Source organism: Equus asinus, chromosome 20 (genome assembly GCF_041296235.1).
Source record: "Equus asinus isolate D_3611 breed Donkey chromosome 20, EquAss-T2T_v2, whole genome shotgun sequence".
In the NCBI taxonomy this organism is placed as follows: Eukaryota; Metazoa; Chordata; class Mammalia; order Perissodactyla; family Equidae; genus Equus; species Equus asinus.
This window is the reverse complement of record NC_091809.1, coordinates 22,880,774-22,901,016: the sequence shown is the minus strand read 5'-3', so window position 1 is coordinate 22,901,016 and position 20,243 is coordinate 22,880,774. Positions and strand designations below refer to the sequence as shown.

General features: G+C 41.7%; 1 protein-coding gene across 1 annotated transcript; it reads left to right on the top strand.

The window, feature by feature from the left end:
- Window positions 1–492: 492 nt before the first annotated feature.
- Window positions 493–18,372, top strand: LOC106846593 (zinc finger protein 709-like). The gene is given in 5 exon segments (XM_014865467.3): window positions 493–631; window positions 16,073–16,199; window positions 16,403–16,463; window positions 16,860–18,107; window positions 18,109–18,372. Coding segments are annotated over 5 exon segments (1,569 nt in total). The 5' UTR covers window positions 493–628; the 3' UTR covers window positions 18,239–18,372.
- The last annotated feature ends 1,871 nt before the right edge of the window (window positions 18,373–20,243 follow it).

Genomic DNA, 20,243 nt, shown 5'->3' with positions numbered 1-20,243 from the left:
CTTCGTTTTACCTCCTTTGACATTTCCACAAATGAGTATTAATGGAATTGCATTGAAAAGTATTCACACGTGCTGGCGCCGGAGGCCCGGGGCCTGCCCTGGGGCTGTGGGGTTCAAACCTCCCACCGCAGCCAGGCGCCCGGAGCCCACCGGACCCTTTAAAGACCCCAGCGAGCCGGGACGGGGGCGGGGGTCTCCCCGCTGGAGATGGTCAAAGATCAAACGGAGCCAGGCTCATTGTGACATATATGGTGAGGTCCCTTTGAAGTGTCTGTGTGCGCAAGGAAGGGTCACAGTTCCGGGCGTGGCCTCCGGCCTCATGGTTCAATGCAGCGTCCTTGCAGAGGACAGGTTCTGGCCTGCGGCCAAGGCAAGGTCGGCTCAAAGATGCGCTCCCGGCCTGCTGTCACTCAGGCACAAGGGGGTGGGGCCTTGTGAACTGTCCAATCAGGGGAGTCGCCGGAAACGTACGTGGGGGCTATAACTGCGTGGACGGCGTGCTGGGCCGTGGTCGCTCCGGGATCGCCTGTCGCTACCTTCGGTGGCCGAGCCACGTCGTCTGTCGCTGTGAGCTGCACTGGCCGCGGCAGTGGGAGAGTGGACGTCCTGGGACCCCAAAAACCGGAAAATGGTGAGTGTGCGGCCGGGTGGCAGGGAACGGGGCGGAGGGCCGGGCTCCCCGCGGTCAGCTCCGGGGCTGCGGCCTAGGGGGCGGAGGCGCGGCACGCAGTCGGGACCCCTGTCCTCGCCGTCACCGCGCCGCCTCTCCCCACACGGTGCGGGGCCCGCGGGAGGGTCCGCAGGACAGTCGGGCCTCAGGCTCCGGGATCCGTGAGCGGAGGGGCTGTGGTCTGTGGGGTCCCCAGGGCCTTCTTTCTCCCCGGGGGGCACCTGTTTCCCCTGAATTTTCCACTTATTTGAGGAGCAGGGTCGCAAATCCACGACCCTGTCCCCCCAGCCCAGCTCTTTCCAGGAGTGACAGTAAATCCCTGCATTTCCAGATCTTTGCCCGCATTCCCGAACGCCATCTTCCCTCTCCCGTTCACAGCAGCATTATTAACTGTTTGTCCTCCGTGGTGCATTTCAGAGTCTGCACTGTAATTAGCACTCATCCACAGAGCCCCGGCTGGCTCTTCAGGATTTATTTTTGTGGGTGTTTTCCATGAGAGGGGAGCAGAGGTTAGCCGCCTGGAGCCACGTGTGTATCCTCGTGCTCTCCCGCAGCCTCTCTCCGGGCGCAGACATCCTGGGGAAGTCCTCTGGGCCCAGGTTCCTCTTGGGAAAGTTTTCTGGCTGACCTGGCCTTTCAGCGCTGCACCTCCTTGTGTTTGTCACTTTGAAAAGATTTATTCACGTATTTGAGACTCAGTTTTTCAATAAACTTAAAATTTATTTTATCAGGAGGGCTTGGGAGACAGTATAGAGTATTTCCAGAGAGGCAAAAAAGAGATGACTTTCCAAAAAAAAATGAAATGTCATTATTATGTCCCATTTGTTAAAACCCTTATTTCCCTTTTTTCTCCCCCTGAGTGGCTGTAGTAACATTCTGAGGTCTGCGCTGTTGTTTTGGGTGACTTTAATGGCATGTGGGGGCTTCCTTAGACTTGCACCATCTACAAGTGTTCCAGTGTTAATTGTTTACAAATGAGTTTCTTTTCTCAGAAATAACAACTGACATCTTCATTTTCTGGTAGAAATAGATATTTGTGGGTCTTCTTGTTGAACCAGTAAAGTTGCCTTACAATTTTCTTTTCTCCTTTATGCATGAACACTGGGTTTGAGTGATTTCGCTGGATTCTCGAAACACTGGGCCTATGTCATTTAAATTATCAGTGCTGGTCCAAAGCTTTGTGACTGGGGAGCAGAGGCCGGAGGCCAGTGACCCGAAACTAAGGCCCCCTGAGCAAACAAGGGGGGTTCTTAGGCCTAGATGTTTTCCAGTGTTGTGTTTGACTTTTGCAACCACATGTTGAGTGTAATCTGTGCACAGTGAAGGTCAGGGGTTCCGTCCTGTGGACAAAGGGTTCATGAATTTGGAGTTCATGTGGGTCAGAAGCTTAAACTGAATCCACTTGAGAGTTTCCTCACTTGTGAGAGTGGGAGTCTGGGGGAGGCAGCGCTTCCATGCTCACAGGAGAGGGAGGGTGTGTGGGGCTCCCAGAGCTCCTTCCTGTGGCTGCTCAGGTGCCCTCCCCTCCTTCACCAGGGACTGACCCCCTCCAGGGGATCTGTCTCCACCAGGAGAGTCCAGACCCCAAGCCAGGGAATGTGTGTTACCTTTCTAGCTGTGGGCTTTCCCTCTGAACTGCGGGGAAGCAGGCCACTTTGCAGATTCGAGTGTTGGCATTTCTTTCCTTTGTCTTTTCTTTATCTGTTGAATAGTTCAGACCTTTACCTCTAGTTTCTTAACTTAGCAGTTTGTAATTTTATTTCCTGAGTCAGTGTGTAAGAATTTTGATTCCTTGGGCTTTGAAAATGTAAGCTGATGGAGAAATATGTAAGGAAGGCAAGAAAATCCTGGAACCAAACAGAATTTTTGTTTCGTTTAGGTGACAGAATCTCAAGCTATAAGATGGGTGTTTTTTTAAGATCTCAGGCACATTATTAATTTTTAGATGAGTTTTTGCATGTGCATGTCCCTAGAGAACTTTGATGTTTAAAAGGCTATATTATTCTTAAGGCAAATGAATTTTTACTTAAATTGATGAGAGGAAAAAGATTGAATTTCTATTTTAGTTGATATGAGAAAAACTACTCAAGCTTATGTAAACCTTGGAAAGTCCTAGCAGGTTTCAGGGACTAAATGCAAATCCCTATTGCATTATAATACGCTGCTCATTCCTCACAACATCCCTAATGTGAAATACAGCAGGGGGACAAACGATAATGCTTGTCCTTTTAGTTGGAAAGAGATTTGAAATGCTTTTTTAATTGTTCTTTTTTTAAAATTTTTTCTTCTTTTCCCCAGGGCTCCCGAGTACGTAGTTGTATATTCTAGTTGTAAATCCTTCTGGTTCTGCTATGTGCGATGCCACCTCACCATGGCTTGATGAGCAGTGCCATGTCCACGCCCAGGATCCAAATCGGGGAAACCCTGGGCCGCCGAAGCGGAGCCCGTGAATTTAACCACTCGGCTACAGAGTCGGCTTTTGAAGTTTTTCATTTTTTATGGTTTGCAGGTTTATACCCACTAGTGTTTAAAAATTAAATCTTAGAATGATTTCCGATGTAGAAAAGTTAAAATTAAATTAATTTAAATTTAAAGTAGCAAAAGTTAATTTAAAAAGACTATTAAATAGTAAAATATATATAAATTTCTGTTCATTTTAAATAATGCATTCAAAAGATAAAAAAAAAATTATAAGAAACTTCTAGGGGCCAGCCCCGTCGCTCAATGGTTAAGTTTGTGCGCTCTGCTTCAGCAACCCAGGGTTCACCAATTTGGATCCTGGGCACGGGCCTACATGTCACTCATCAAGCCATGCTGTGGCGGCATGCCACATAGAAGATCTAGAATTGTCTACAACTAGGATATACAACTGTGGCTGGGGCTTTGAGGAGGAAAGAAACAAGAACAAAAGAGAGGAAGATTGGCAATAAATGTTATCTCAGGGCCAATCTTGCTCACCAGAAAGAAAAAGAAAAAGAAACTTCTAGACTTCAAAAAAAACCTTGTAAGATATGAAATGAGGTTTCAGGTTTTTTAGAGCATTTTAGGTTTTCAGAAAAATCGATCAGAAAGTACAGAGTTCCCACTTGAACACTCTACATCCACACACTTTGCACTATTTTTTACATCTTGTATTACTGTGGTATATTTGTTACAGTTGATGGGCCAATATTGATGCATTGCAGTCCGCTATTTACATTAGCATTGACTCTGTGTGTTCTGCAATGTGTGGGTTTCAGCAAATGTATGATGACATGTGTCCATCCTTTCTGTGTCATAGAGTGTTGTTTCACTTCCCTAAAACTCCTCCGTACTCCACCTCTTGACTTATCTCTCTCCCAACCCCCACATCCTTCACAACCAAAGACCTGTCTACTGGCCTCTAGTTTTGTCTCTTCTGGGATGTCGTATACTCGTAGTCACACAGTGTGTAGCCCTGTCTCATTGGCTTCTTTCCCTTAGCGATATACTTTTAAGGTTCCTCCATGTGTTTTCATGGCTTGATGCCCATTTCTTTTTATCACACAACAGTATTTCATTCTATGAGTATACCACAGGTTGTTTATTCATTCTGCTGTTGAAGGATATCTTGTGTCACTTTGCGTCTTGCCAATTATGAATAAAACACCTGTAAACATTCATTTGCATGTTTCTGTGTGAACGCAAGTCTCCAGCTCATTTGGGTAAATATCGAGAAGTATGATCACTAGATCCTGTGGTAAGTAGTTTAGTTTTGTAAGAAACTGCCTGTCTTTCAAAGCAGGCAGACCATTTTCCACTCCCACCAGCAATGGATGCGGGTTCCTGTAGCTTTACCTCTTTGCCAATATTTGGTGTTCTGAGTGTTCTGAATTTCATCCATTGTAATAAGTGTCCTGCTATATCCATTGTTTTATTTGCACTTCCCTAATGACATTTGATGTTGAGCTTCTCATGTATTTATTTGCCATCTGCATATCTTCTTTGGTGATGTGTGTTCAGATCTTCTGCCCATTTTTAATTGGGTTGTTTGTCATTGTTGAGTTTTAAGAGTTCTTTGGACATTTTGGATTCAGTTTGTTATCAGATAAATGTTCCGCAAAGATTTTCTCCCAGTTTGTGACTGTCTTTTCATTTTCTTACCCCTGTCTTTTGTAGAACGGGGGGGTTTTATTTTAATGAAGTGAAGCTTACCATTTTTTTCTTTCATGGATCTTGCTTTTGGTGTTTTGCCTTAAAATTTACCAGTTAACCCAAGGTCACCTTGATTTTCTCCTGTGTTGTCTTCTAGGAGTTTTTACTTTTGCATTTTACATTTAGGCCTATCTTTTATATTTAGATCTAGTTTCAGTTAATTTTTGTGAAAGGTGTAAAGTCTATCTAGAGTCATTTGGGAGGAGGGGTTGCATGTGGATATCCACCATTTCCAGCACTGTTTGTTGAAAAGACTTTCTTTCCTCCATCAGATTGTCTTTTTTTCCTTTGTCAAGGATCAGGGATCCATAGGAAAGGAGTTGACTTCTGTATCCTTAAACCTTGCTGTACTCTCATTAATTCTCTGAGTGATCGCTGTTGTTTTGGATTCTTTTCGCATTTTTACATAGAAAATCATGTCACGCAACAAGGACAGTTTTATTTCTTGCTTCCCATCTGTGTACCTTGTATTTCCTTTTCTTGCTTGATTGCATTAGCTCGGTCTTCTAGTACAGTGTGAATAGGAGTGGTGACAGGTGACTTCTTAACTCTGTTTCTTATCTTACCAGAAAGCATCTAGTATCTCACCATTAAGTATGTACAGGTTTCACATAGACGTTCTTTTTCAAGAATAGTAACTCCCCTCTATTTCTAGTCTATTATCATAAATGGGTGTTGGATTTTATCAAGTGCTTTTTCATTTCCTCTCCCTTCATCCCTGATACTGGTCGTTTTTGTCTTCCCTCTGTTCTCAGTTAGCTTGACATTTATCAATTTTATTAATTATTTCAAGGAACCAGCTTTTGGTTTCCTTGAAAGTCTCTATTAAGTTTCCTGCAATTTTTTTATGTCTTCTCTGATTTTTTCTCTTTTTTTGCCATCTTATTTTACTTGGTTTTATTGAGTTATAATTGACATCTAACATTATATTATTTTCAGGTGTACAACATAGTGATTTGATATTTGTATATACTGTGAAATATCCCCACAGTAAGTATAGTAAACATCCGTCATGACACAGTTAGAATTTTTTTCTTGTGATGAGAAATTTTAATATTCTCTTAGCAACTTTCAAATATACAATACAGTTTTAACTGTACTCACCATGCTGTATGTTACGTCTGTATGATTTTTTTTTCTTACTTTATAACTGAAAGCTTGTACTTTTTGACCCCCTTTACCTGTTTCCCCTACTCCCATCCTCCACCTTTGACATCACCAGTCTGTCCTTTGTGTCTGTGAGCTTGGTTTTTTGTTTTTTGTTGTCTGGGTTTTTTGTTTTAGATTCCATACATAGGTAAGATCATACAGTATTTTTTTCCTCCGTCTGATTTATTTCACTTAGTGTCATGCCCTGAAAGTCCATCTGTGTTGTCACAAAGGGCAAGATTTCCCTTTTTATGGCTGAATAATATTCCTGTGTGTGTGTATATACAGAGCACGTTTTCTTTATCCATTCATCCGTTGATAGATACTTAGGTTGTTTCCGTATCTTGGCAATTGCAAATAACGCTACAGTGAACATAGGGTACATGTGTCTTTTTGTCTTCATGTTTTTATTTCCTTCAGATAAATACCCAGGAGTAGAGTTGTTGGATCATATGGTGGTTTCAATTTTAATTTTTTGAGGAACCTCCATGCTATTTTCCATAGTGGCTACACCAATTTACATTCCCACCAACAGTATACAAGGGTTCCCCTTTCTCCACATCCTCATCAACACTTATTATTTCTTGTCTTTTTTAATAATAGCCATTCTGGGGCCAGCCCGGTGGCTCAGCGGTTAAGTGCGCACGTTCCGCTTCGGCGGCCTGGGGTTCGCCGGTTTGGATCCTGGGTGCAGGCATGGCACCACTTGGCAAGCCATGCTGTGTTAGGCGTCCCACATATAAAGTAGAGGAACATGGGCACAGATGTGTGCTCAGGGCCAGTCTTCCTCAGCAAAAAGAGGAGGATTGGTGGATGTTAGCTCAGGGCTTATCTTCCTCAAAAAAAAAGCAAACAAAACAAAACAAGACAACAACAACAAAAATAATAGCCATTCTAACAGGTATGAGTTGTTATCTCACTGTGGTTTTGATTTGTGTTTCCCTGATTATTAGTGATGTTGAGCATCTTTTCATGTACTGTCTGTATGTCTTCTTTGGAAAAATGTTTAGTCAGATCCTCTGTCTATTTTTAATTGTTTTTTTTTCTGCCATTAAGTTGTATGGGTTCTTTATGTGTTTTGGATCTTAACTCCTTATCACATATATTATTTGCAAATGGTTTGTCTCGTTCAGTAGGTTGCCTTTTCATTTTGTTGATTATTTTCTTTGCTCTGCAGAAGCTTTTTAGTTTGATGTAGTCCCATGAGTTGATTTTTGCTTTTGATGTCAAATCCGAAAAATTACCAAGACCAGTGTCAAAGAGCTTACTGCCTGTGTTTTGTTCTAGGAGTTTTATGGTTTCAGGTCTTATGTTCAAGACTTTAATCTATTTTGAGTTGGTTTTTGTGTATGGTGTAAGATAGTGGTCTAGTTTCACATTTTTTGCATTTGGCTGTCCAGTTTTCCCAACACAGTTTATTAAAGAGACCGTCCCTTCCCTGTTGTATATTCTTGGTTCCTTTGTCGTAAATTAATTGCATAAGCATGGGTTTGTTTCTGGACACTGTTCTGTTCCATTGATCTGTGTGTCTGTTTTGATGCCAATACCATATATTTTGATTACTATAGCTTTGCAATATAGTTTGAAATCAGGGAGCATGATGCCTCCAGCTTTGTTCTTCTTTCTCAAGATTGCTTTGGCTATTTGGGGTTTTATGGTTCCATACAGATTTTAGGATCGTTTGGTCTATTTCTGTGGAAAATGCCTTTGAAATTTTGATAGAGACTGCACTGAATCTGTAGATTGCTTTGGGTAGTGTGGACATTTTAACAATATTAATTCTTCCAATCCATGCGCATGGAATAACTTTCTGTTTGTGTCGTCTTCAGTTTCGCTCATCAGTGTCATGGTTCACAATGTACCAGTCTTTTACCTTCTTGGTTAAATTTATTCCTTGGTATTTTATTCTTTTTTTTTTTTTTTTTTTTTAAAGATTGGCACCTGAGCTAACATCTGTTGCCCACCTTTTATTTTTTTCTTCTTCTTTTTCTTCTCCCTGAAGCCCCCCAGTGCACAGTTGTATATTCTAGTTGTGAGTACCTCTGGTTGTGCTATGTGGGATGCCGCCTCAGCATGACCTGATGAGCAGTGCCATCCCACACCCGGGATCCGAACCAGTGAAACTCTGGGCTGCTGAAGTGGAGCACATGAACTTAACCACTCGGCCATGGGGCTGTCCGCTCTTTCATTTCTGATTTTATTTGACTTCTATCTTTTTCTTGGTGAGTCTACCTAAAAGTTTTTCAATTTTGTGTATCCTATCAGTAAACCAGCTCTTAGTTTCATTGATCTTTTTCTCTTGCTGTTTGAGTTTTTATTTCATTTATTTCCACTGTGATCTTTGTTATTTTCTTTCTTCTATTAAGTTCAGCCTTCATTTTTTCTAGTTCCTTAAGGTGTGAAGTTAGGGTTTTAAGATCTTTTTTGTTTTTTGATGTGGGTATTTATCACTGTGAACTTCCCTCTTGGAACTGCTTTTGCTGCATCCCACAGTTTTGTTATGTTTTATTTTCATTTTCATTTGTCTCAGGGTATTTTTAAATTTGCTTTTGATTTCTTCTTTGGTCTGTTTGTTCAGTAGCATTTTGTTTAATCTCCACATATTTGTGAATGTTCCAGTTTTCTTCTTGTAATTGATTTCTAGTCTCATACTATTGTGGGTGGAAAAGATGCTTGATATGACTTTAATCTTAAATTTATTGACTTGTTTTGTGGCCTAACATATGATTTGTCCTGGAGAATGTTTCATGTGCACTTGAGATGAATGTGTATTCTCTTGCTTTTGGATGGAACGTCTGTTAAGTCCATCTGGTCTGTGTCATTTAAAGGTAATGTTTCCTTATTGATTTTCTGTTTGGATGATGTATTCCATTGATGAAAGTGGGGTGCCAAAATCCTCTATTATTATATTGCTGTCTTTTTCTCCCTTTGGGTGTGTTAATATTTGCTTTATATATTTAGGTGTTCCTATGTTGAGTGCATAAATATTCACAAATGTTATATCCTCGTGTTGGAGTCACCCCTTTACCATTACCTAATGATGTTTTTTGTCTTTTATTACGGTCTAGGTCTTAAAGTCTGTTTCGTCCGATACAAGTATAGCTACTCCAGCTCTCTTCTGGTTTCCGTTTGCATGGAATATTTTTTCTGTCCCTTCGCTTTCAGTTGGTGTGTGTCCTTACATCTGAAGTGAGTCTTTTGTAGGTAGTATATAGATGGTTTGGGTTTTTTTAATCCGTTCAGCCACTTTGTGTCTTTTTGTTGGAGAATTTAGTCCATTTACATTTGAAGGAGTTATTGATAGGTATGTTCTTATTGCCATTTTGCTCATTGTTTCCTGGCTGTTTTGTAATTCCTTTGTTCCTTTTCTCTTCTCTTGCTGTCTTCCTTTGTAGTTTGATGATTTTCTGGAGTGGTATGCTTAGATTCTTTTCTTTTTTTTATCTTTTGTCTATCTATAGGACTTTGTTTTGTGTTTACCATGAGGCTTGCATAGAATAACTTATAACAATGGACTTTAAGATTCTAACAGTTAAGCTTGTAAGCATTCTAAAACTCTATGTTTTTACCCCCATGCATGTTTTATGTTTTTGGTGTCACAGTTTCTTTTTATCTTGTGTATCCATTAACAAGTTCTTGTAGTTATAGTTATTTTTACTACTTTTGTCTTTTAACCTTCATACTTGCGCTATAAGTGGTTAGCCCGCCACCTTTATGACATTAGACTGTCGTGAATTTTACTATATATTTGCCTTTAATATTGGGGTTTATTCATATGTTTTCCTATTACTAATTAGCACCCTTCTGTTTCAGCTTAGAGAAGTCCTTTAACATTTCTTGCAAGGTCAGTCTAGTGGTGATGAACTCCTTTGGATTTTGCTTGTTTGGAAAATTCTTTCTCCTTCAGTTCTGAATGACAGCTTTACTGGATAGATATTCTTGATTCGCAGGCTTTTTTCTTTCAGCACTTTGAATACATCCTGCCACTCCCTCTGGCACATGAACTAGGTGGTAGACAGGGAGGAACCTAGAAAAGCCTGTTTGTTGGGCTCTCCTCTTCGTCTGTTTCTGTGTGGCCAAACACTTGTTTTCCAAACATTTGCTTCTTTTCACCTGCCTGTGACTGCCTTGCCTTTGAAGTCTCTGACTCTCCCTACCCCCAGCACTTTTGTTTTTAGCTGAAGATGGTATTTAAAGTGAGGGCTTCAGCCATTTTGGCAAGTTACTCAGTTTTCCTGGGTTTGTCCAGTGTATACATGCTATTAAGCTCTTGTCTTTCTCCTGTTAGTCTGTCTTATGTAAACTTAATTTTTAGACCAGCCAGAACAACCAAGAAGGGCAGAGGAAAATTCTCTCTCGTCTACAGTACTTACACAAACCTAGATGGTATAGCCTACTGTATACGTAGGCTGTGTGGTACTAATTTTATGAGACCACCGTTATGTATGCCGTCATTGACTCAGGCGTTGTTATGCTGCTCATGGCTGTGTGCAGTATACCTCTTTCTGGGGAAGACTTCTGTCTGCTCCCTCTATGCTGAGCCCTGGGATGACAGCCAGTTAAGCACTGTTTCTTTCTTTGCTACCATCCTGTTGAATCGATGAACACAAGCCCTGCTGGCCATCAGAGCCAGGCTATCAAGGGGTGTGTCTTCTAGGTGGCAGACACAAAAGCTGGGGCGCCAGACATGTATACAAGCTCCTTTCTTGGAGACACCAGTGACCTCAGGCTGCACAGAGGGAGAGTGTGATGGTCATCTGCTGACCTCCCTGGTGTCTGGAGAGGATGTTGTCAGGCCCTAGATGTGTGTTTAATTAGAAGCCTGCCTCTCAGGCTGTGGCTATGAAGATGAGCTGAGAGGCCTCTTTCACAGATATTGGTGAGCTGGAGTGAGGCAGAAGGAGGCACAAAGACGGTGCCCTCCAGCCTTCATCCATGGGGAGTATCTCCCTAGGTCTCTGGGTCTGTGCCAAGCCCGAAGCCTGCCTCTCAGCCTGGAGCTCCTAGACAAGCAAATAGGCCTCTTTCGCAAAAAGACTGGGGGTGTTTCAGTCTGCTCCCAGCCCTGGGGGTGGCAGCCAGCCAAGACCTGGCTCTGTTATAGTCCCATGGGACCTGTGCATGGAAGCCCCACTGGTCACCAGAACCAGGTGATTAGGGCTGTCTCCTGGGCAGCAGCCACATAAGTCTGGGCACCAGGCAAGTGCAGAAGCTCCTCTCCAGAAGACACCAGTGAGCTGGAGCAAGGCAGAGAGAGCACAGAGATGGTGCCCACCCACCTCCATCTTTGGAGGGTATTTCAGGAGGCCCCTGGAGGTGCGTTAAATTAGGTGTCTGCCTCTCAGGCTGTAGCTACGAAGATAAGCTAATAGGCCTCTTTCACAGAAGAACCATGGGCCTCAGTCTGTTGCTTTTCTGCTGTGCCCTGAGGGTGGTAGCCAGTTCAGAACTCTTCCTCCGTTTGTTACAGCCCTCTGGGACCTACAGGCATAAGCCCCACTACGCACCAGAGCCAGGCGGTCTAGAGGTGTTCCAGAGGCAGGCAGCAGCTGCAACAAGAGGAGCATCAGAGCAGGGCGCCAGCTCCTTCTGCTGGAGCGAGGCAGAGGGAGAATGCAGAGCTGCACCCGCTGGCCTCTGTCTTGGGAGAATGTTTCAGTAGGTCCCTAGTTGTGTGTTAAATTAGATGTCTGTTCCTCAGCCTGACTCTTCAAGATAAGTGAGTTCTCTCTTCACAGACAGTCTGGGTGCTTTTCCATCAGCTGCCTCTGTGCTGGGCCCTGGGGCAGGGGAGTCCGCACACGGGAGCCCTCACAGCTGTGTAGGTCTGGCAGATGCCAGCCCCGATGGCTTTTGAAGCTTGATGTTTTAGAGCCTTGTCTTCAGGGGCAGGTCTTAAAAGTTGGGGTGTCAGATGTGGGGTTCAAACCCTTCACTCCTCGGGGAGAAGCTTGGGGTTTTGAGTTCCCTTCTGATTGTGGGTTTCCGTGCCAGGATTGGGGTTTATGGCAAGGTCGTGTCTCAGTTTCTCCTACCCACTTTGATGTGGGTTTTTTCTTATTTGCCCAATGTGTGTAGCAGTGGCTCAGCTAGTTTGGGGGATTTTTTTCAGGAAATGTTCTCTCCGTAGCTGTAGATTCAGTGTATCTGTGGGAGGAAGTGAGTTTAGGACCCTCCTCTGTCGCTGTCTTGAACTGGACTATTTCTCTTTTCTGTGTGTACTTTGGGTTTAATTTGCTCTTCTTTTGATTGTTTTTCAAGTAGATACTTAGATTATTGATTGTAGATCTGTCTTTTTCCCTGGCTTATTGTTCCATGGTATAAATTTCCCTCCAGATAGTACTTTTGCTGCATCAGATAACCTTTGATATGTTCTATTTTTATTTCATTTAGTTCAAAATAGTCTTTAATTTCTCTAAAGACTTCTTCGATCCCACGTGATGCTTAGAAGTGTTCATTTCTGTGAGTTTGGGGATTTTCCTGTTATTGATTTCTAGATTAATGCTGCTGTGGTCTGAGGGCATATTTTGTATGCTTTCTGTTCTTTCAGATTTGTTACGGTGTATTTTATGTCTTAGGATGTGGTTTGTCTTGGTGAATGTTTCTTGTGAACTTGAAAAGAATGTAAGTTTTGCTGTTGGTGGATGAAGTGTTCCATGGGTTGCAGTTAAACCAGTTGTTTGACAGTGCTTTTCACTTCACCTGTCCTTGCTGGTTTTCTGACCTGCTGGAACTCTTGCCTTACTGACGGGGATGTTGATGCCTCCACCTGTAACAGCGGATGCATCTATTCCTCACTGCATTTTATCAGTTTTTGCCTCATGTAATTTGCTACTCTATTAAAAATGCGCATACACGCAGAGGATTGCTATGTTGGAGGCTTGACCCCTTTACCATTGTCTCATTCCCTCTTTACCCCTGCGTTTTCCTTGCTCTGTAAAGCTGGCTTTATCTGAGATTAACATGCTCTGGCAGCTTTCTTTTGATTTGGCATCGTAGATCTTTCACCATCCTTTATCTTAAGTTTGCTTGTGTTTTTATGTTTAAAGTGTGTTTCTTGTGGACAATATATAATTAGCTGAGGTTTTTTAACCCGTTGTTGTGGTATCTGTCTCTCACCTGTAGGGTTTAGATCATTGATGTTTAGAGTGGTCATTGTTACAGTTGGATTAATATCTACCATACTTCTTACTCTTTTTGCCCTTGTTTCTTTTTGTCTTCCACCATTTTTCTCTTCTCTGGCTTTGAGCATTTTACCTGATTCCATTTTATCTCCTCTCAGCATATCAGTTATAGTTTTTCACTTTGTTACCTTGAGTTTCCAGGATACATTTACAACTAACCCAAGTCCTTTGTCAAGTAACGCTGTGCCACTGCACTGGTTGTGCAAGAACCTCATGACAGAGTCTTCCCAGTTGCTCAGTCTCTGTCCCCTGTGACATTGTTGTCATTCATTTCACTTATCCATAAGCTATAATTACTCGATAGACATTGTTACTATTATTAATCTGAACAAAGTGATATGTCAGATTAAGTACAAATAAGAAAAAAGATATTTTACCTTTGTTTATTCCTTTTCACCAAATTTCTGTTAACATTTCTTGCCAAGTGGCTGTACTGATGTCAGATTCTCTCAGTTTTTGTCTCAGAAAGTCTTTATTTCTATCTTACTTTAGAAGGATAATTTTGCTTAACGTATAATTCTAGGATAGTAGTTTTTTTACTTTCAACACTTTAAATATTCCGCTCTATTCTCTTCTTGCTTGTGTGGTTTCTGAAAAGAAGTCTGATTTAATTCTTATCCTTGTTTTAGTATAACGAAGGTTTTTGTCCTCTGACTTCTTTCAGTGTATTCTCTGTCTTTGATTTTTCTCCAGTTTGAATATGATACACTTGGATGTGCATTTTCTGGTGTTTTTTCGTGTTTAATGTTCTCTTAGCTTCCTGGATCTGCAGTTTGCTGTCTATCACCAATGTTAGGGAAATCTGAGTGATGATTGCTTCGCTTATTTCTTCTGTTCCTTTCTGCCTTTCTTTCAAGTATTTCCATTATGTGTATTTTACACCAGCTGTCATTGTCCCAAACTTCTTGGATAGTGTGTGTTTTTTCGTCTTTGTATTAGGCCCTTGTGAAAATACTCTTTTGAATACAAGCCTTACCAATAGACTATTCTGGGCGTATTTCAAAAGAGCTTCTTTTCTGTCCAGTTTTGGAGACGGTGGTCTGCCTTGTGTCCTCAGTTCTCTGGTCGATCTCAGAAGACTTGTCCATTTTAAGTTGGTTTGCTTTTTTCTCATGAGGTTGGGATGATGGCTTCTAAGTTCGTTGTATGACAGACAAAACAGTCTCTGACTCCAGTGTTTGCTGTTTGACTGCTGACAGCTTTGACGCCTCATCTCTTCTGCCTCTTGTGACCCACGTTTACCCAAGGCGATAACAAAGCCTCAGTGCTTCCTTCATTGGCAGTCGTGAAAGATTCCGTCCACGCAGGCTCCTGCCCTTGTGTGCGCACTCTCACTTTAGTCTACTCACAATCTCAATAAGAAAGCAAGTTCATGCAGCTTACCTTGCTCTCATTTCATCCCTGCTTTGGGAGGGCTGCCTTACTCTCCAGAGACTTCAGTTATGGAAGTAATAAACCTTTTCATACCCTGTTGACAGAGTAGGATACCATCGACTTAGATTCCTATACTCAGAGGTGGGCTGTTATGCTTCTGTGCACCATATGGGAATTCAGAAATAAGAGAAGTTGGGAGGTCTGGTCAGGGATTTTCTCCTGAAATTAGAGAATGGAGACTTTATGTTCTTTTGGAGGAATTCACTGCTGAATCCTTTATGTATTTCATAATCATAGGCAGATTCACCATCAAACCATTGTGGACTCAGTGAACTCCTGTGCAGTCTGCAGCTCTTAGCTTGTTCCTCAAAGGCAGCAAGGCCCAGGGTACACTGTTAGGATTTGACAGAAAGATCTCTTCTAGCACTCTGTCATGTCAGCACGTGTGCCTGTGTGTGCTAAAAACTGGTGTGGAGCACCCTGAGGCTCGTGTGTACAGGGTTTGTGTGGAGGTCTAAGTTGTCGTGCCTTCCTAGCGTGTCCTATCATGCTACCTTGTCTGAACTCTAACAACTTCTTTTTTTTTTTTTTTTAAGATTGGTACCTGAGCTGTTTCCAATCTTTTTTCCCCCCTTCTTCTTCTCCCCAAAGCCCCCCGATACATAGTTGTATATTCTAATTGTGAGTGCCTCTGGCTGCGCTGTGTGTGATGCTGCCTCAGCATGGCCTGACAAGTGGTGCCATGTCTGCACCCAGGATCCTAACCAGCGAAACCCTGGGCTGCTGAAGCAGAGCACGGGAACTTAACCACTTGGCCATGGGGCTGGCCCCTGAACTGTAACTTCTGAATAACCCCCTAGCTCCATGAAATGAGACAGAGAGGGGAAAAACTAAGTTTTGACAAATATTACACAAATTGAAAGTACTGCTTCACAAGGATATTCTCATTTAGCCAGCTGCATGTGACTACTTCTGATGGCCTGGAGTACTTCAGGTCCGTATGACAAGCTGAATCTTGTTACAAGTTGGATTTCCACAGGCCTCCTGGCCTCTCGTGTTTGGTGATGTGAATAGAAGAAAAAGCTTCCAGTTCTTGACTGTGTTTTTACTCATTAAAACCTCATGCAGATTTGACCCTGTCCTTCATGGAGTGCTGAGTTAAATGGTAGGTAATACAGAAGGACATGAGTTTTTCTCACAAGGAATTGATGTCCTTAACAAGATGTGTTTCATTTGTGTAGCATTTCTCTCATTTCTCCAAGGTGCTTAGACCCTGCCTTTAGAGAGCAATAACATTTACAGTGATCACAGTAGAAATGCATAAATCATTTGCATGTGTTCATGATGCTGTTCAATTTATAAGGAAGTGAGCATGGATAGAGAGTAAGTTTCTGATGACCAAGACGTAAAATAAATGTTTGGAGACCACAGAATCATACGTAGCCTTCCTATAAATTGAGTATAGATGTCCATTGCTGCCAGTCTTCTGCATCCTACTATAAACATATTTGTGATGTTTCAGGACTCAGTGGCCTTTGAAGACGTGGCTGTGAACTTCACCCGGGAAGAGTGGGCTTTACTGGATCCTTCACAGAGGAGACTCTATAGAGACGTGATGTGGGAAACCTTCAGGAACCTGGCGTCTATAGGTGAGGATGACAACTTACCTTCTCTTCGTCATTAGAGAACAAGTGTTTCTTGTCCATCAGCATTGTTCCAAGACATAGAATGTGGAAAGAGAGGACACTGGTAAATAAATTAGGCATGGTCACAGCTAATGATGGATAAGAATCTAATAATTTTTCTATAATTTCTAATAATTTGGCATCATTTTTCTTGGTCTGTGTTTTAGGACAAAAATGGGAAGGTCATAACACTGCAGATACGTACAAAACCCAGGGGAAAAATCTAAGGTGAGTCACACAATAGACAGCACTGTCCCATGTGAGAATCCTAGTGTGTCATGAAATTTTAAAAACAAGCAAATAAAACAAGTAATACCAGCTTCAAATTTATTTATCCTTAAGTTTTTCTCACTGAAAATACTTGCTTAAGTGTGACATAGATGTTCTATGTTAGCAAAATTATTCACTTGAAACATTAAGAAACCCCATCTTATTATAAATGTCACTTTTCGTAAGAGTTATAGTCAAATCCTCTTATAGATTATTCAGTATATTCACTTTCAAACAATTCAGAAAGGACAGAAAATCTACACTTTTGCTGTAAATTATAAAAATGTAATTCATTACCCTGCTAATACAAAATTATTAACAAATCATTAGTAATGTGCTTCTCATTTTTTACAGAAGTGAAATGGTAGAGAGACTTGGTGAAGGCAAGGAAGGTAGACAGTGCGGAGAAACTGCCAGCCAGATTCCAGATCTTAATCTGAACAAGAAAACTTCTGGAGTAAAGCCATGTAAATGTAGCGTGTGTGGAAAAGTCTTTGTGCGTCACTCATCCCTTAATAGGCATGTCAGATCTCACACTGGACACAAACCGTACGAGTATCACGAATATGAAGAGAAGCCATATAAATGTAAGCAATGTGGGAAAGCCTTCAGTTACCGCAAATCTGTCCACAGACATGAAAGGACCCACACTGGAGAAAAACCCTATGAATGTAAGGAATGTGGGAAAGCCTTCACGTGGCTCACAACCTTTCGAAGACACATGATAACACACACTGGAGATGGACCTTATAAGTGTAAAGAATGTGGGAAAGCCTTTAGTTGTTCCACCTCATTTCGAACACATGAAAGAACTCACACTGGAGAGAAACCCTATGAATGTAAACAGTGTGGTAAATCCCTCAGGTCTCCTCTAGGTTTACGAATCCATGAAAGAAATCACACTGGAGAGAAGCCCTATGAATGTAAACAGTGTGGGAAAGCCCTCAGTTGTCCCAGTTCCTTTCGAAGACATGAAAGGACTCACACTGTGGAGAAACAGTATGAATGTAAACAATGTGAGAAAACCTTCAGTTCTCCTCTAGGTTTACGAATACATGAAAGAATTCACACTGGAGAAAAACCCTATGAATGTAAGGAGTGTGGGAAAGCCTTCATTTCTCTCTCAAGCATTCGAACACACATGATAACGCACACTGGAGATGGACCTTATAAGTGTAAGGAATGTGGGAAAGCTTTCATTTGTCCCAGTTCATTTCGGTCACATGAAAGGACTCACACTGGAGAGAAGCCATATGAATGTAAACAGTGTGGTAAAACCTTCAGTTGGCCAAGTTCCTTTCGAATACATGAAAGAACTCATACTGGAGAGAAGCCCTATGAATGCACAGAGTGTGGGAAAACCTTCATTTATCGCACAACCTTTCAAGGACACATGAGAAAGCACACTGGAGAGAAACCCTATAAATGTAAAGAATGTGGGAAAGCTTTCATTTCTCCCTCAAGTGTTCGAACACACATGATAATGCATACTGGGGATGGACCTTATAAATGTAAGGAATGTGGGAAAGCATTCAACTTTCCCAGTTCATTTCGAATACATGAAAGGACTCACACTGGAGAGAAGCCCTATGAATGTAAACAATGTGGTAGAGCCTTCAGTTGTTACACATCCTTTCGAACACATGAAAAAACTCACACTGGAGAGAAACCCTACGAATGTAAGGAATGTGGAAAAGCCTTCATTTATCGCACTACCTTTCGAGGACACATGAGAATGCACACTGGGGAGAAACCATACAAATGTAAAGAATGTGGCAAAGCCTTCAGTCGGCCCAATTCTTTCCGAAGGCATGAAAGATCTCATGTGGAATAGAAACTCCTTGTGTGTAAGCAGTGTGAGAAAGACGTCACTTTGCCTTCATCCTTACATGTGAAAACTCCCACTACAAGAAATCCTATAAATATAAGTAATTTGAGAAAGCCTGATATATGCTAATCCATGTATAATGTTCCAGAAAACAATAACAGGGAAGAATCATTATAATAGTAATAAATATATTCTCTTTACCAGTGCCTCATTCTTAAAGTGGACCTCTGGACTGTGGGTATTTACTGCTTGCTTTAAAAAATGAACATTAAAGTGAGATAGTTCTGTAAGTATTCTTTAAGCAATATCATGTCAGATTAATAGGTATTGTTTTCTCCTTAAATCAATTAATATTTTTCTCTTTCCATTTGGAACCTGTTTGATCCATAGGTAAATTGAAGTGTTATTCTAATATACAAGTATGTTTAATTTTTATAAAATGTTTCAATTATTTTGTAAGGAAGGGGCTATTGATAAGTGACATTTTGGTATTGTTGGGACTTTCCTACTGGCCTCCTCTGCCAGGTGTTGGATATCCCTTACCCATTACACATTTCACCTTATTATAATGAGAACATTAACTCTTGTTTTGGCCAGAACAGCCTTATTCCATTTTGCTTGCTAAAGAAAGATGGCTTAAATTTGTAAATATGCAAAGTTTATCATAGAGTATAGTCTCATGTCAGTTATTTCCGTTTTTTTCCCTTTGCTCTTTGTCGTTCCTTCTGGCTGGGATTCAAATAATAGACTTTGCATTCAGACAGACCTGTTGTTGGACAACAAAGTGTAGAATTGGAAATGGCTCTTCTAAATTGTTTTGTCACCTGGGTAATGTGATGTTTTCTGGAATCTGTTTCCATTATGGTTCTGTGTTGGAATTCACCGGTAGCCTCACTTGCATGAGATTTGGAAGGCAGAAGCAAGCGAGGCATTAGGCGGACTTAGGAGCCACCATACAGGGAGAGAGACAGTCACATAGCGGCTTCAAGGCCACCTGCTTCCAGCCTTTTTTCCTGAGTTCTTGCCCTGCCAATCAAGAGTATCCTCAAAACCACAATCAGCTGCTTGATTCCACTCTGTCACGTGTGGGTTTCTGCACTCCAGATCCTCGCAAGTTCCACATCAGAGATCACATAGTTTGGATTTTCCTGCAAGCTTCCATGTGTCCACCAGGCAACTCATTCGTACTTTTCTGTGTTGGAGTCTTCTCTGATGCTCGGACTGCCATCTTCTCTAGATTCTGTTCATTTAAGGTCTAATTTGTGTAGTAAACACCTTGTTCTGGTTACACTACTTGTGACCTTGTGTTCATGATTCCACTGTGACAGCTACAGTGGTGCCGTCCAAAAGAACCACGTGGCATTGGTTACTCCACTGCACTGTGCAGCGACTGCTCGGGCCCAGGCCGTCCCTGTTCCTCACATCAGGCAGATGATGGACGTTTCCCATTGCTCACAGCTGTACAAAATTCCTCAGTACATTTTCAGTTATGTTTGATTGCGACTAAAAACAATGCATTTTTGTCAAACAGTTGTTGTAGTTGTGTGTAGTTGTGTCTTGGGAATATTGTGTTTTTCGTTTCCTGTGCACATAATAAAATATTGTAATAATGGATTTTCAGATCAGCTTTGAATCTCGTCAAGTTAATTGTTACATATTTTCACTCAGTATTACTTTGTGTATACAAGTTCAGGTATTTCTTTCTCAGGTAAATTTTATTTTTTGTTTCACAGTTACAGTTTTTGTCATGAAACTAATTTCCCGTTCATGTGTTTTGTCAGTGCCATCTTGCCAAAACCCACCAGGATCACACTAACAGTCACCCAGAGGGGTGTAATGAGTTGTAGGATAAGGATGAGCACAAGCCCTGAATGACTGTGCCTCTATCAGTAAGAGAGCACAGAGGGACT